The sequence below is a fragment of the Pristis pectinata genome, chromosome 13 (genome assembly GCF_009764475.1).
Source record: "Pristis pectinata isolate sPriPec2 chromosome 13, sPriPec2.1.pri, whole genome shotgun sequence".
Classification (NCBI taxonomy): domain Eukaryota; kingdom Metazoa; phylum Chordata; class Chondrichthyes; order Rhinopristiformes; family Pristidae; genus Pristis; species Pristis pectinata.
Window position 1 is genome coordinate 41,984,258 of NC_067417.1, and position 17,667 is coordinate 42,001,924.

A 17,667-nucleotide genomic window follows, 5' to 3' on the forward strand; every position below is an offset into this window, starting at 1 on the left:
CGTCATACTGCCTTATCATCACATTAGAATGTAGTTATTATTGCCCAGACAATCCCTTTTACTTTGACTCACCTTCCCTAGTCCTTTTCCCAAGTACATTTCCAATAGTCAAGCTTCTGCTTGGTTGGAAAAGACTTCCATCCATCTGCAATGCCTTTAACTTCTCCTCCTGCCCAACAGATGTGGTGCAACAATTAGTCTTGAGAATCTTGCTAATTATTTACAACATTTCTATTTGTAAGATGTAAAACTAATCTCCCGAATTTGTTTGCACATTTCTTCCCCCATCTCCCTTCCCCTGTCAGACAGGCAGATGCTAGACTGTGGATCGGATGGGAGTATGCGAACAAAATATTAAAGATAAGGACTTGGAGCCAATAATGGGGCGAAGGGTTCAAACAGAGCGCTGGGTCGTGAGTGGGTGCCCGACAAGGGGAGGACTGTGCGGGATCGACCTGTGCCCGGGGGTGGGGTGGGGTGGGGTGGGGTGTGGGGGGCCGGCTGCTGGTGCTGGGGCCGCCAGGGGCAGCAGAGAGCCGGCAGCGATGACAGGAAATCCCGCGGCTGCTCTTGGCTTCCTGTTTACGCGGGCCACTCGGCTCCTGGCCGGAGGAACGGGCTTTCGCACTCGCCCGATGATGGGACTGTCCGGCGGCGCCCTGAGCCGCTGCCCCGGGGCCTAGCCTGGGCCTCGCCGCCTCCCGACCGACCCCGGCCAAGGGTAAGAAGAGGCTCGAGTGGCTGCGGCCACCTCCCCCCTCCACCACCACCACCACCACCCGGGCCCGGGGGCAGCACTGGAAGCCGGAGCGGCCCGCCGAGCCAGGTAACAGCGGCCTGCTTGAGGAGACCAGCGGGCCTGGGGATCGAGGGGCGAGGCGGGCGGGCGGGATGAGGGGGTGAGGCGGGGGATGCAGCCGCCCCGGCCCCCGCCCTGCCGCCGCGACAGGGCCGCTGACTCGACAAGGTGGCCGGCGGCCATTGTCTCCGGCCTGGGCCAGGCAGAGACAACGGCGCTGGCCGGCCAGAGGGGAGGGGCGCAGGGCCGGGGCGCCCGGGAAGGCGGAGCCGCGTCCTGGGCCCAAGGCGCCACGCTGCTGCCGCCGCCGCTGCCGCCGCCGCTGCTCCCGGGCCCATGTGCCAGCTCCGGCATGGCAACAGCCGCTTGTTGTGAGCTGAGCCCTCGTGTGCCGGTGCGGGCCCCCGCCGTGGCACCGAGGCGGCTGTGTGTCTGATCCCGCTGCCGACGACACGATTTCACCCCCCCCCCCCCCCCCCGTTGCCATCCCTGACAGCTGTGATTGCATTTCCCTTCTGTAATCCCTGGCTGCAGACGTTACACTTTGCCCCCCTTCTGCACCGGCCGTAATCATTGCACTCTTTCCCACCTCCCCCCCCCCCCCCGATAAAGAATAACCCATTGTATTTTGCCTCCCCTCCAACCCTGACAGTTGCCCCGCTTGTATGCAGTTGCCCCTGATCACTCCCATTCACGAATGTGATTGCCCCCCCCCCCCCCCTTCCTTGTTGGACGCTAGAAGTGCAGTTGCAGGACTTGGGCAGCGTTTATTGCCCATTTTAATTGTGCCTCCTTGAATCCTGCAGCCTTTTGTTTGCAAAAAGGTGATACTTTGGTGCTGTTTAAAGAGTTCCACATTTTAGAACGTGCAACGATGAAGGAACTGCAGTATGTTTTCAAGTCAGGATAGTGCACGAATTAAAGGGGAACTTGCAGGTGGTGGCGTTCCAAGTGGCTGCACTCCTCTTGTCCTCGACGTGAAAGGTCATGGCATTCGGAGGTATTGATGCAGAAGCCACGGTGAGTTACTGCAGTACATTTTACAGATGCTGTAGACTGCAGAGAATTAGTTTTTAACAGTAAATGGAGTGGCAGTTGAGTAGGCCACTTTATCCTTAGCAGTGTAGATCAACTTGAGTGTTGTTGTAACTGAACTTACCGAAGCAAATGAAGAGTATTCTGTCACACTCCTTGTAGATAATGGAAGGCTTTTGGGGGGAGTACGAGCTGAGTTACAGTTTGTAGGGTACCCAGCCTCTGACTAGTTCATGTGGCTAGTTCCTGTAGAGTTTCTGAACAATGGTGACTGCTAGGGCAACATAGTGGTGTGACTAGTAGAGCTGCTTCCTCACAGCTCCAGCAACCCCGGGTCCAATCCTGACCTCTGGTGCTGTCTGTGTGCATTTTACACATTCTCCCATATCCCAAAGGCATGCAGGGTTGCTAGGTTAATTGGCCACTTTAAATTACCCCGAGTGGTAGGTGAGTGGTGGAACGTGGGGGGAGTTGATGGGAATGAGTTTAGAATGGGTGCTTGATGGGCAGCATGGGCTCGATGGGCTGTTTCTGAGGTGCTGTATGACTCTTTGCTGCTGGTGGGTGATGGGACTGGTGTAGAATGTCGGAGGGAAGTGTTTAGAGTATTGGGGAATGTCATTGCCTGGCAATTGTATTGCGTGAATGTTTCTTACCAACCCAAACCTGAGTGCTGTCCAGATCATGTTGCGTGCAGGAACTGACTGCTTTCTTATTTGAAGAGATGCAAATGGAATTGAATCATCAACAAAAAGCCTACGATGGCTGAGTTGTTCCAGGATTTCTGGCAGTTTTCCCTTGGTCCATGGGACTATGACTGCACTGGACCCACTGGTCTTTGGACACCATGAAGGCAGTTGCCCACTTGTTGCTTAGCAGGTGTGTATACAGTAATCACCAGTCCAGATGCAGGGTCTTGACCCAAAACATTAGCTGCCCATTTCCCTCCACAGATGCTGCCTGACCTGCTGAGTTCCTCCAGCAGTCTGTGTTTTTGCTCCATGTATACAGTAATCCCCTTGTGCTATGGCAATTATCAGCACATTGCCCCTCACTCATTACTTTGAATGCTGTTTTCCGCTTGCCTCATAGCAGGTATAAGTGAAGTTATCACTTGATCCATGGTAGCAAAGTGAGAGGTTACTTCTCTTGAACGTAATACAAATGTTACACAGATAATTAACTGCCTGCATGCACAGTCCTTGGTGACACTCAGATTTTTTGTGGTATAACTGAGAAAAACTTTTTCTAGGTTAATTGAGGTATGCAAAAAGCTTACAAAAATCTTTAATCTGTTGCAAAAGAAAGTACATAATTTTCCTTCAACGGGTATTGATTTTGTTTTGTTTATCAAGAGCACGTTCAAACTGTGGGTGGAATTTTCTGCTTCAGAACTTGAATGCCCACAATTCTCTGCCCCATTCATTTCGACAGACAGGAAAGTCGTGAGCTGGCAAATGCAGAAGTGCTAATCACCTCTCCATTTATGTATCTTCAGGCACTGTCTGTCTCGGGTTCATTTTTCAAGAGTGGGGAACAAATTTGTTCCTGCTCCTTCTCCCAGGGTTCAATTGCTTGTCAAAATCCCAGTGAAGCACCTGGCCTCTGATTTTTATTTTGCAGGCTAGCATTAGCTTCCAGCACAGAAAGGTGTCAACTACCACTGGGCTCTGTGCCAGTGAACCATAGTGAAAGACAGCTTTTTGCATTAATCAAGTTAGTGTCTTGTAGCTGGTTTTCACAAGTTACTTTCTGACTGAGAAATCACGTCAGCACATCTCACTTTATAGCTGTTCCTTCTAAATTAATATTTTGCAATTCATTTGAATTAAGCAACATTAATTGTTAGTTTTAACCACGTTAGTGGTTAAAAAATTATATTGGCAGATTTGAATTAGCAACATATTAAGTGTATGGAAGACAATCCACGCAAGATCCCATTTAAAATGAAACCTCACAGTGGCAGCAGAAACTTTTACTTCCCTTCCCTGTTATAAAACTACAGTGGAAAGTTGTGTACCACATTAGATTCTGTTTAATCAGTAGGAAAATTAACTTGGCCACAAATTACCAGAGGTTAAATCTTTCATAACCAGAGCAGTTCAAGTGATTTGAATGCCTACAGTAGTGAAACCAAACATCATCTAGCTCTCCATAAGTTTTGCTGATTAATGCTCTAGAGGACATAAGCCTGATCTTGTGAACTTTTTTTGCTGCCTGTGTAATTGAGGGCAGGGTTCAGTAGTGCACGGGTTATTGTCCTGAATGGACATTCCGAAGGATCATATCCAAATCCCACCCCAGTAGTGAGTGGAATGCAAAATATCTAATAGTTTGTGGAGTATCATCAGAGACAAAATTGTTCAGGAATGATATGATTTATTAACACATCTCAAGGCAGAATACACCTCTGTCAGGGCTGGCTCACAATTTTCACCCACGACTTTGCCATTGTTGTGCACAAATAGAAGAGGTTCCAAAATGCATATTTTTGTTTTTCCCCTGGATTCAGAATGATTCTTGGTAACAAGCCGGAAACCAAAGCTACTCCAATGTAGTTAGCGGCAGGGAGGTAAAGTTTTCGTACAGCTGAGTGTAAACATGTTTTCCTCATTGGGATGTTACTTGATTGAGGATGTGAATTTTCATACTGACCCCACGTTGTCATCATGTAGTGTTACAGTTATATTCTAGAAAATGATCAAAACAGAATGATCAATTAAAAGCATCGCAAAAGTAGTGGGGAATTGACACACTATTGATTTAAGATTGTTGCTCTTCTATGGCTAATTGATACTGATACACGATAGGGAAAATTTCTTATAAGACGTTAAACCTGCCACCAGTGCTGATGCATGTTTAGAGTTTAAGATTATGATCTTAGTTATACATGGAAATGTTTCTTCTGTCTGTACTCTCGGCCATTACACTACCAGAAGATAAACGGGTATATTGGTTGCATCCCTCAAAGTCTTTGCAAACCAGGATAGAGCAGCCTACTTGAGTTGATCCTTTATTTCCAGTGCCATTCATCATTATATTGTCAATGCCTCTGACCAGAAAAAAAAGTTGGCGACAATTTTCTCAGTTCAAGCTGAACCTGGAATATATTGCTGCACCAATGTAACAAGAAATTGTACTTGAAAAGACTTTCGTTCAAACAGGATCAAGCTGAACTGATTACAAGACTGATGTCTGCCTGCCACTGTCTTGCCTAACTTTTCCATACCTTCAGGCAGTTTACAGACTAGCATCAGAAAGAAAAATGTCCTTTCATTGCTGATATAGTAGAAACCTCACTGATTTATTAATATCCCTCAAGGCAGAGCACGAGGATGTCTTATCCTTGTTCATTTTTTGCCCATTGAAGTCATGTTCAATTCTGAAAGATGGCCTTCAAGCCCCAAGCCCTGGAAACATCCTTTTCATTAAATACTTTTCAAAGTATCAAACTTCCTTTGAATGTAAAATTTTGTACCATTTTCCATATATGGCCAGACTACTGAGCTAAATGAGGTTAAATGTCTTCAACTGCTTGTCTCAGTATATGATTAGCTTGGATAACAGCTTCATTATTCAAACCACATCCAGCAATCAGTTACTGCATCATTTTCATGGTTTCATTACTCCTTTTATTTATTTTTTGTTGGATTTCAGTACGATGAGAGATCCCATGCGGGAACCAGTAACGGGTGCTTAACTGGTTTTGCTTGGCTGTTTCCATGCTAATAATATTGCCATGACATCATGCCATCATGATGATGGTGTTTATGTTGTTTTGAGTAACCTTGATCAGCAATTTCACTGTCTACTTTTTTTTTTGAAAACCTGTCATTATTATTGGTTTCAATCCAGTTGGTTACTCCTGGAGATGCAAGAGACTGCAGATGCTGGAATCTGGACCGACAATCAATCTGCTGGAGGAACTAGTAATGGTTTCGACCCGAAACGTCGACAATTCCTTTCCTCCCACAGATGCTGCATGACCCGCTGAGTTCCTCCAGTAGATTATTTGTTGCTCCTGGTTACTCCTGGAATTCTGTTTGATATGGACTAAGAAGGTCAATGCTGCCAGCGGCAAACAGGATGAGTGAACGAGGGCTCGACTGGATATAGTGACTGGGAGAATGCATTGTATGTCACTGACCTGTTTGATGGTTGTCTGGGTTATGCAAAGTCAAGGCTGTATCTTGCATTGACTGTCAAGTAACTTTGTGCCTTTGCAATGGAACTCCTCTTCAAAATCCATAGTAAATAATGTTTGGTGTTAAATGCAGTGACCAGACGCAACATTTTATGTTAATTGTCCGGACGTGGCTTCAGACTAGTCATGCACCTCTCTCGGCCTTCTCAACAATGCTAACAGCTAGATATGTCACGCAGTCTGTGATACAGTGCGGTCATTTGCCCACTTGCCCTGGGAATGGTCCAGTAATCAAAAAAAAAACACACACAGTATCAATATTCCTCTGTGAGTGACGGGGGCCACCTTGTCCATCAGAATGTCTGTTATCCACCAAAAAGCATTGACAAAATCATGTTCCATTTCAGTAACAGTAGGTGCGGATCTATTATTAGCATTTGCCACAGAATTTGGAGGGGTGGGGTGGGAAATATAAACTGACTGATTTCATATTTCCCAAGCAATATTTGTGCAAACTCATTTCTTCCCTTTTAGGTGAGTGATTCACCATAATTTTAAATCGTGATCATGGTTCAACTGCTAGGTACTTGTTTCAAACTTTGTGACTTTGAGCCAGAGTGAAAAACACAGAATTTATTGGGCAATGTTACACTGTGACAACCCACTAATAATGATGAATTTTATCTGAACTTTCCAAAAACACCCATCCATCATTTGCACCTTTTGTTGTTATTTAACTAATTTAAGATCATTCCTGCTGTCTGTCTCCCTCTTAAATCCTTCTTCCCCAACTGTCTCCATATTCCCTCAACACTTCCCTCCTCCAGTCAAGTTCTGTTCCTAGTTTTTCCATTCTCACCAAAGTTATCCTAATTTCCTCCTCTTTGGCTGCTCTGATTTCTTTCTGCTACCTTGAGGAACTTTCTGTAAATTTTATGTGTTAATCAAGGACAAATCCACTTCCCAAAAGGTGTGGTATCGCTGTACTGACTGCATTGTTAGTTCTTGGTTGCACACTCTGGTGATTTGCTTTACGGTCTTTCTGCAAAACTGTTTTTAGAAAACCTAATTTGAATATTTTGCTTCTAACAGATTGGACAGACCAACGCATCTTGCCCAGCGTGGAATCATCAGAAGTCCAGGATCAAGACCTTTGTTTCGTCTGGGGAAACATTTTTCCAATGTGAGCCCATTCAACATGACTGAGTGTTGGGAGGAGCACCCAGCTGCCCCACCCCTGGTGGAGAACTGCATTCCCCAGAGTAATGAGCGAGCCCTCGAGTTTGCGATTGTGTTCCCAGCCGACGCAGCCCTGCAGCAACATCAGCCCTTGTCAGCTGAGTGCTCCCAAAAATGCAACATGTGCGGCCAGACCATCACACAGCTCTCCGAGCTTCAGCAGCACCCGTGCTTCGTTAACATGAATCGCTTCTTCCAGTGCGCCCAGTGCCAGAAGACATTCAGCCAGTCCACCGACCTCTTGCAGCACCAGTGCGGGCAAGTGGAGGAGAAGCCCTTCATCTGCCATGTCTGCAAAATGGGCTTCTCCCAGCTGCTGGCACTGGTCCAGCACCAGAACGTACACAACGAGAACAACCCCTTCAAGTGCACCATCTGCGGCGAGAACTTCCAGCAGTCCTCGGAGCTCTTCCTGCACCAGAGGGCTCACATTGAAGACCAACCCTTTGAGTGCACGGTCTGCAAGAAGAAATTCAAGGACTCTTCAGAGCTGGTCGCTCATCAGCAGTTCCATGCACCCGAGAAGCCCTTCAAGTGTAGCGTTTGCCAGAAAGGCTTCAAGAAGTCCTCGCAGCTGGTGCGCCACCAGTACATCCACGGTGAGAAACCCTTCAAGTGCTCTGCCTGCGAGAAGGCCTTCCGGCACGCCTCGGAACTGCAGAGGCATCAGCGGGTGCACACTGGAGAGCGGCCCTTCAAGTGCACCCAGTGCGACAAGACCTTCAGCCAGTCTTCGCACCTGGCCCACCACCAGCGCATCCACTCGGGCGAGCGGCCCTATGACTGCAGCGTCTGCCACAAGAGCTTCAAGCATCGCTCGCACCTCGTGCGACACATGTGCGTGCACGCCGGCGAGGACATGTTCAAGTGTGTCATCTGCCACGTGGGCTTCAAGCAGCCGGGGGAGCTCTTGCAGCACCAGTGCACGACGGACAGCGAGCGTCCCTACAAGTGCAGCCAGTGCCCCAAGACCTTTAAGCGCGCATCCTACCTCCAGCACCACCAGCGTGTTCACTCGGGGGAGAGGCCTTTCAAGTGCACAACGTGCCAGATGAGCTTCAAGCAGCTGTATGCACTGGTCCGGCATCAACGCACCCATACGGGAGACAAACCCTACAAATGCACTGTGTGCGACAAGGGCTTCAGCGAATCCTCGCACCTCCTCTACCACCAGCACATTCACACTGGAGAGAGCCTCTTCCAGTGCACAGGATGCCAGAAGGGCTTCAAAGACTCCTCGGAGCTCTTGCGACATCGGTGTGCCCGTGTGGAGGGCAAGCCCTTCAAGTGCACTGTGTGTCAGAAGGCCTACAAGCGAGTCTCTGCCCTGCAGCTTCATGAGGCGACCCATGTCGAGGAGCGACCATTCAAGTGCAACGCCTGTGAGCGGCGCTTTGCATGCTCCTCCGAACTGGTAGAGCACCCGTGCCGTCCCGCTAAGGAGAAGCCCCTCAAGTGTAGCGACTGTGAGAAGCGGTTCAAGTACTCGTCAGACGTGGAGCGGCATCGGCGTGTGCACACCGGGGACAAACCTTTCAAGTGCATCACTTGTGACAAGGGCTTTAAGCAGAAGGAGCACCTGATAAAGCACCAGAATGTCCACGCCAGAGAGAATCAGTGTAAGTGCACATGGTGCGGGGAGAGGTTTACAGAGCTGAGCTATCTACAGGAGCACTGCCTTCAACACACAGCGGAAAACTCCTTTGAAGGTTCTGCTTGTGGACAGTGATTTTTTTCTTTGCTTTGGAAGTCTGATCTTAGCTAAGCTTGTACAAACTGTGGTACAGATAGATCTGTACGAGTTCACAGACGGTGCTGGTCCTTATGGCAGAGTGTCCAAGTTTCACGGGCTTTATGTAATGTATGCATTGGAGTCCCAAGGTCCTCCATCCCTCCATAAAGTTTCATAACTCTGTTGATACCAGTAGATCTTGGTTATCTGACTTAGGATTTATCCACCAATAAAGTTTCCCAACTCCCAGAAATAAAAGAGGGCAAACCAGCAAGTTGGATATAGAAGAGCAAATAGAAACATGCTGGTCAGATTGCCAGGCTTGTGGGGTGCATGTGACCAGAGTTCAGATACTTCCATCTTAGCAATGATCTTGATCGCACCAAATTTTTTCCAGTGACCTGTAAACCATATGGTTTAGTGATCGGGTTTTTGTATCCCTTTATGCCTGTCCCCTGTTAAAAATGGATAGGCTGATAGTTAAAAGTTAGTGCTACAATACACTTTTTTTTGTGTATGACAACACTGGAGAGCGCCTTCTTTCTCCTCTCTGCCCAACATAGCTTTGCAAGTTATGTTGCAGTTGGTCTTCTGTGACTTTCACATATGTACACAATGTCCCTTCCTTTCACACACACAGTGATCAGTTGAGGAGTTGGGAGACAAATAAAACTGCAGATGTTGGGATCTGAAATAAAAACAGAAATGCTGGAAGAACTCGGCCAGTCCAACAGCATCTGTGGAAAGAGAAACCAGTTACATTTTTATACCCGCAATGTTAACTGGTTTCTCTTTCTACTGATGCCGCTTGACTGGCTGAGTTCTTTTGATGTTTCTGTTTTTTGTAAGAAATTGGAGGTTGTTTTCATTAACATGGATCCAAAAATGAGTGTGAACATCTTTGTTGTAATAAAACTGTAATGTGGAAAGAAGCATTTGTGCGTTTTCAGATTGCAGAGTTGTAAGACATGGGAGTATATATTAGCACCATTGTTTTCCTACAATGGCAGTAGTGCCATCCTTTCATGCTGCAAAGCTTTTCCATGCAAGTGTCCGATCACATTCAAAGGTTTAGAAAAACTCGATTACCTTGGTCTACTGCCTTCTGTTTAAACTTTCCTGGTAACTAGGACCACAGGCCATAACTGAACTCATCCTAATCCTGGGGATCTCCTTGCCCACAGTTCCGTGTTACTGCTGATCCACTTTTCCTGGTGGAAAGTTCCTTTCCCTCAAGTCTTGCTTGACTGATGTGAAAATGAAAGAAATGGGATGTAATAGGTAAAACATATTTTATTACATCTTGAGCTACCTAATTTGCTTACGTATTCTTGCCCAGCAGGCCTGGGGGCTTGGAGTCAAGGCAGCATCTTTCTACCAGGTGCCAGCCAATGTTGCTGTGCAGGTGGCTGCCAGGAGGTGTGTTAATATGTCTTTCAACTATGCCTTTTCCCTGTTGCCAAGTCCATGGCCCTTGTGCATCCCCACAGAAAACAGGAGCAAGCGACTTAAACAGAGTAATTTAAATGCACAATTTTCTATGATGTGGCATAGCTCCAGTGTCCCATGCAATTGTGCTCACTTGGGTTACAATTGCTACTAGTTGCACCTTAAAGGAAATATGTAAATTGTTTCACACCCAGCTTAATAGTTCTCGAGCAAAAACTGAACTGAAATATTTTCTTAAATGGATTAGATTCCTCAACAGTAACCATTAGATGAAAATTTATCTGCGGTTGAGTGTTTTATTATATTGAAACCTGCAAGTTAAGTTTGGGCTTTGGTTTGGATCAGGTTGATGGGACATGTACTGAGGAGACAGTTGTGTCTCTGGCCTGCAAAGGGGTTATCCACCCATAGACTACAATAGTTGGAGCATTGTGAATTATTTTCAGAATTCTATTGCAAATGTGTAATTAAAAATAGATTTTAATTTATGTATTTTAAAGTAGCTTGAAAACTAGTGCTACATTTTCACTGCTGCAACCTGTTAGAACTTGAGTTCTGTTTGTCTTTATTTTTGGTTGTATCAGCTTTGGTGACAGAAAGATGGGTTTATGTGCAAGTTTTTCAAAAGCACTAGTTTTAACAAGAATGTTTGATATAAATGTCCTTGTCATATTGGAAAGGGAACCACAAACAGTTTTTTTTATGGGTTTTTTGCCATTTCAACGTCTACAGTCTGAATATAACACAGGATGGATGTGAAGTTATGGACACAGCAGAGCTCGAATGACAAGTCTCCTTTGAAAATGAACCTGCACCACAGAAAGTTGGGCAAGAAGTCAGCCAAACGTGACCTATCACCTTAAATGACTGCAGTCTTTACAAAGGTGGACTTTTGATGAGAAGAGTGGTATGTTTTGCCAGTTGAATCAAGGCTGTTGTCGTTTTGTGTCATCTCCATTTTGTAAGCACTAACAGTTTGCTAATGCAGATGCTAAAATGAAAAGCAGATTAATAAAAAATGAGTAGAATTAATATACTGTCTTATCAAAATAGTTTCAAGCTGCCTATAGGATGTCTCCACGGTTACCAGTGTTTTTAGGAATGTAAAAGAGCTGTCTTTCCTGCTGTTGCGCATGGCTAATTGCAGAAAATGGGATTGTAGTTAATCTACATCCTTACTGAGTGTAAAGAGAGTATCTGATTGTAAGCTGTCGAGTAGGAAACTGAGTGCAAACTACATAGCATGTTAACTCTCAATTCCGTTGGCTTACCATTGAATATTCTCATACCACAAGTGTGATGTGTTTTTAAAAGAAGTGTCACAGAAAGTTGTTTTTTATTTTATTACAAATCAATTTTATTTTGTCTGGGCTACCATAGATACAAGATGACAAGTAATTTACTTTCAGGGTTCAGATGACACCATAAACCAAACGATTGATGTAATCAGAGCCCAGAGAATGAATTGCAGCCTGATACTCTTGCCACTTGTAATTTTTTATTAATATACATAGTCTTAATAAAATTAAATCAATGCTAATGAAATTTAATGGTGCTGACTGATATGATTACTGCAGAATGACATTTGATTCACAGGAAACTATAATAAAGCAACTTTGCAGTTCTCAAGGAGAATGATAAGGGAATTGATTTTGGAACCAGCTGTGGAGATCAATTCCTTTTTAAGTGGATAATGTTAGATTTGGACCATAATCATGTTTCTCAATTTTTAAAATTATAATTATCATCAGTTTTATAATGGTTCTAATTGAACATAAGCAACAGGGTGGTGGTGTTCAACTCTTCATGTAAATTCTCTTCACAGTTACTTATTGGTGTCATGGTCAAACTGATCTTTCTCTTAGTTCCAATTTGCAAATGTTATTTCCTTTGACTTTTCTTCAGACGTAGCTATTTGACAGACCCAATATGAATAAATCTTACCAGGAAACTGTATCTTTAGTCATGCCAATCTCTACTGAAGATGGCTGAGTCATCCCTGATCCCAGCTCAGTCTTTAATTTAGCAATTTCATTTGTTTTTTTTAAGAGTAGAGATATTAACTCTTGAATTGTCCTACAAAAACTCTCCTTTATAATGCATCATTACACATGTTCCCTTCATGTAGTCTGGATTTCTTTTACTGGCTTGTCTATGTGGCTATTTTTTTTCAATGTTTACTGTATGCTTTAGTTTCAATTACTTCTCTACCAACATTAAACACAGATTGAGGAATTTCATATTGTTGAGAATGTAAATCTGAAAATGTTTAGCCAACGCATTTAGAAGTTTGGACTGTTTTCCTTAAGGTTATATGGGAAGAAGGAAAATGAAGAAATGACTCATATGTGCATCTCCTAGACAGATCTCACACAAGAAGTTCGACGTACTGTTTAATCCCGTTGTACCCTCGTACTGATTTTATCCATTCCTTTTGGACCTTGTGTTCCTATTTACTGTCCCAGCATATTTGATTTGGGAAGGTCGGGTCAACCTGTTGGCATTGACAAATGCTATATTGTAAAAGCCACTGATGGAGTTTTGTTTTATTTTCTCTGTCGTAGATCTCCTTTTGTACATGAAGTCTGTGAAGTCACCTGAACGGGGAAAGAATCTTACCAATTAAAAAGAAATTCAACTTGCTCATCCTTGGACATTTGGCAGAAATTTGTGTTTAGATCACGTTCTAATTTTTGATAATTGCATGCAGTCTTCTACCAGGAAAACTTTGGTTTTATTTTGATAGACAGAGCATCTCCACTGTGACAACAAAACTACAGGACACAAGCACAGCCCTCAAGCCAAGTTGAAAGAAGTTCTTGTAAAATGAGTTGATAATCTACATACCAAACCTAACCTAGGTAAATGGCCTGAGTCTAGAAGGTGGTTGATAGACAACTCGCTCTATTCTGAACACAAAAAGGGGTGGCACAAAACATAGAAAGTTTACAGAAAAATTGCAAATGCATTAGATGTATGAATAATGACATGTAACTGAAATAATTCATTTCGTGGAATCATATATATCCACAGCAACCACATAAAAGTGTACAAAAGTTGCATTGAAACTATACAGTACCAGACCATAGCAGGGGTTCTTTGTTTGATTTGACAGAACAAATGTAGCAGAGAGAAAGATATTTAAAACCTTAGGCTGCATAAGGAAGTGGTACGAGGGGAAGGACGTGGATGTATGTATAGGAAATATGGGGTATATTCAGGAATAACTAGATAAACTGAAATTTGTATAAATTATTTAAAAACACATGGGAAAAATCTGTTCGACCACAGCTCTTCCAAGTAATTTGGATTAATATACTAAGCAAGAAACATGCCCTTAATGTACTTGGATGACATGATGGGAAACAAAACTATTTTAGAAGAAAGAGCAACATACGAGTCCCTTCCTGATGGAGGATCTCAATTCAAAATGTCGACTGTTTATTTCCCTCCATAGATGCTGCCCCACCTGCTGAGTTCCTCCAGTATTTTGTGTTTGTTGCTCCAGATTCTAGCACTGCAGAATCTCTTGTGTCTTAGAAGAAAGAGCTTCATTCATTCTTGCAGTTCTGTGTTAAGTTTATTTTCCTGTTTTGTATTTTGGTGATTTGTAATGGGCTATGCAAATAGAAATTTAAAAATGCAGTGTACAATGTCCTGATGGCATTCTAAAGATTTTTACAACCAGTGTTTTTGTTAAAATGTAATAACAGACTAAGTAAATCAGGCTAAATGTGCAGAAGGCCCATGAGATGTTTGCACTGGTCATAACTTGGAGAACCCATGGTTCCTATACTAATATTGTCACAGTATCTTTTTGGACAAAGCTGCAAATGATGGCTGCTCCAATGGGGAGTTGATTCAGTGATGATTTATAGTTTGGGGATTTGGGATCTGTGGAAATCGTGTTGGGATGTTTCGTAACAAAAGCAACTCAAATAGCGTTGTTCCACATAAGCCAGCATGGTTTGGTCTGTTTGTCAACAAAGTGCTTTTTGAGGCAAAAGACAGGGGAGCTAACATGATATTAGAAAAGAGGATTAAAATAAAAAGTGGATAAAATATATTATTCGTAGAGCTTAAAGGACTTGATCTGGATGGATTGTATCTGTAGGTATGAAATGAAGTAAAGAGAGACAGCAGAGATTTTAACTTTATTAAAACAGGAAATAGTTATGGAGGAATGGCTGATGGTTAATGTGATTCCTGTATATTTTTATATTTAAAAAAATAAATCCAGTGACCTTTTAATCACTACAATGATGATGGGAAATAGTTTAGAATTTTTCCTTGGAATGACATCCAGAAAATATAAAAGCACAGAATCCAAAGGGAAGGTCATGAACAACACTGGATTCTTTGAAGAAGTAACAGAAAATATATGTGGAGTTGGGACAAGTAGCAGAATCGATAACAAATTAGTTTTTAAGGAGAGGAATTCAATATAGTCAGATTTGCAAATGATCAGTGGTATTGTACGCTGTTTATAAATGGTTTAAATTTCAACATTTACAGAAATCCTATATCAAATTGACATTTGTAGTTAATACATGAGAGGAGTGCTTCAAAATAAGAGATTTAGTAAACTGGTTGAAAGAGGAATGGCTGATGAACATTAATATTTGTAAGGCAGTTTATTTTGGTAGTAAGAATAAATAAGCTATTCATTGGAAAGTAAGTGACTAAGGATGGATCGTAGAGTATGAGATACACTTTGGGTAGTCTCTCAAGAATGAGGATGACCTGCCTCCTCTCCAGTTCTGAAGAGTGGAAGGTGTGTGTGTGTGTGAATTCTTTTAATGTGGGGTGGCCATTGCACACAGCTAATGGTTGGGCTTGATTGAATGAGATCTTGGTCTGGAGTTTTTGAAAGAAGTGGCTATAGAGTTAGTGAGTGCATTGGTTTATCATCTTTAAGAATTCTACAGATTCTGAAATTGTTCCCGTGGATTGGAGGGAAACAAAAGCGATTGGACTATTTAAGCAAAGGATGTGGAAAAGGGAACTGCTGCTCTGTTAGCCTATCATCAGCAGTAGGAAAGATGCTAGAATCTTTACTGATAGATGTAATAACAGAACATGTAGTAAAGAAGAATACATTTGTGCAGCCATCGTGGATTTATGAAAGGGAAATAATTCTTGGCTAATGTATTGGAGTTCTTTGAAGCTGTGACCAGCAGAATAGATATGGTGAACCAGTGGATATGGTGTATTTGGATTTTGAGTTTTCAATAAGTCCTCACATAAGCTTGGTCAACAAAGTTATAGCATGTGGAATTAGGATAATATTTTGACATGGATGGAGAATTGGTGTACAGAGGGAAAATGGGATTAAATGATTTGTTTTCAGATCAGCAGGCTGTGAATAGCCGGGCACCACAAGTATTGGTTCTTGGGCCCCAGTTATTCACAACCTATGTCAATGATTTGGCTGCAGGAATCAAATGCCACATTTTCATCTTTGTTGATGAAACAAAACTAGAGCATGAATAGGAAACTGGCAGTAATGAGGCTTCCAGAGGATATAGACAAGCTAAGTGACTTGGCGAGAACATGGAAGTTACAATATAATGTGGAAAAGTATGAGGTCATCCCCTAGAAAAAATAGAAAAGCAAAGCATTTTTAAGTGATGGGAGATTGGGTAATATTGAAGTTCAAAGGAGCATAGGTATCACTGTCACAAAGCTAATGTGTGGATGCAGTAAGCAATTGGGAAGACAAAGGTTATGTTGGTCTTTGGGGAGCTTGGTAAGACTCCAACAGGACTTTTGTGTATAGTTTTGGTGGTTGTCTTAAAAAAAAACTTGCCATTTGAAGGAGTGCAATTAGGAGGCATCTGCCTGAATGCTGGCATTGTGTGTTTGCCTGTATGAGGAGAGACTGAACAGACCGGGCCTACGTTCTCCAGGATTTAGAAGAATGAGAGGTGATTTCATTAAAACTTAAAAATTTCTTTCCTCCAAAAGGCTCACTAGGGTGGATGCAGGCTAATGTATTAAATACTTTGTCTTAAATACCTCTTCAGTCCTCCCTCTCTTTTCCCCACATATCTCCCATTCCACTGCTTCCTTCAGTGTCTTTCTCTCACCCTTTCACCCACCTCCTTTGCACTTTCCCTCTGGATTTTACCTGCTTTTTCCCAGTCTTCTAGATCGCCTCCTCCTCTCTAATTCCCAGCTGCTCACTTTCTTCAGGATCACTCCATGTATGCCTTTCACTCTCCCAATCCATCATTGCACAACCCCAAGCCTGTGGCCTTGCCCAGAAGACTCAAGTACCACTTAAAACATGGTGATGCAGGTTGGTAAAGTGGAGAGACATGAGACTGCAGGTGCTGCAATCTGGAGCAAAAAAATTCAAATTCTCTGAGGCAGAGAATTCCAGCAATTCACCATCCTTTGTAACAATTTCTATGCAGCTGTTTGAAATGACCAATCCCTCGCCTTGTAACTGTGTTCTATTAGTGAAAACATCTCAACAGCTACCGTGTCGAGGGGCCTCAGCATCTTGTATGTCCCAATAAATTCACATCTCATTCTTCTGAATGCCAAAGAACACAGGCCCAAACCGTCCAGCCTCGCTTGATCGAACAAACTTTTTGTCCCAGGATTAGTCCAGTGAATCTCCTTTGGACTGCCTCCAATGCCACTATTTTCTTTCTTGGATAAGGGGACCAAAACTGCACAGTATTCCAGTGGTGGCCACACCAACACCCTGTGTTGCTGAGTTTCTCCAGCAGTTTGGCTTTGGACACGGGTTTGTATGTCTTTTTAAAAAGAACGAGTGAACTTCTCTGCACTGCAATTCTATCCATCTGGAAATTGTTAAACTGCTGTGGAACCTTTGGTAAGACCACATGGAGTACTGGGAACAATTCTGATCTCCATATTATAATAATGATGTAGAGTCTTTGGAGGAGGTGCAAAAGCAATTTGCAAGAAATCCAAAATTCGAATGTTTATCAAGAACAAATGAACATGATGTTTCTCTTTGGGGGAAAATAAGAAAGATTATGAAGTGATTTGATGGCATTGACATCCAGATGTTTCATTTGGAAGAAAATGGCATAATTAGGGGCTGCAAAAAAAAAATTGGTCTCTAATAAATTCAGTAAGAATGTCAGGAGAAACATACAGACCAATTTTGCACATTAAATATTTCTCTGTCCCTCACACAAGGTTACTTTTTATACAAAAATAGGGTGTATTGTAATCCTGCAATGGATATAGATTGAGTGATTGGCAAAAAACTTTGCAAATCAAGTTTAA

General features: G+C 43.2%; 1 protein-coding gene across 5 annotated transcripts; it reads left to right on the top strand.

The window, feature by feature from the left end:
* Positions 1-563: 563 nt before the first annotated feature.
* On the top strand, positions 564-16,070 carry LOC127577304 (zinc finger protein 319-like). Of its 5 annotated transcripts, none has more exons than XM_052028399.1 (5): positions 564-826; positions 1,606-1,819; positions 2,557-2,713; positions 7,071-8,836; positions 12,963-16,070. In XM_052028399.1, the coding sequence occupies exons 3-5, from the start codon at positions 2,682-2,684 to the stop codon at positions 13,022-13,024; spliced, it is 1,860 nt and encodes a 619-aa protein (XP_051884359.1). In that variant the 5' UTR covers positions 564-826; positions 1,606-1,819; positions 2,557-2,681; the 3' UTR covers positions 13,025-16,070. The 5 variants fall into 5 exon arrangements, with proteins under 5 accessions (XP_051884359.1, XP_051884360.1, XP_051884357.1 ...); XM_052028400.1 differs by lacking the exon at positions 12,963-16,070 and adding an exon at positions 11,131-12,522; XM_052028397.1 differs by lacking the exon at positions 12,963-16,070 and having other exon boundaries at positions 7,071-12,524.
* Positions 16,071-17,667: the final 1,597 nt, after the last annotated feature.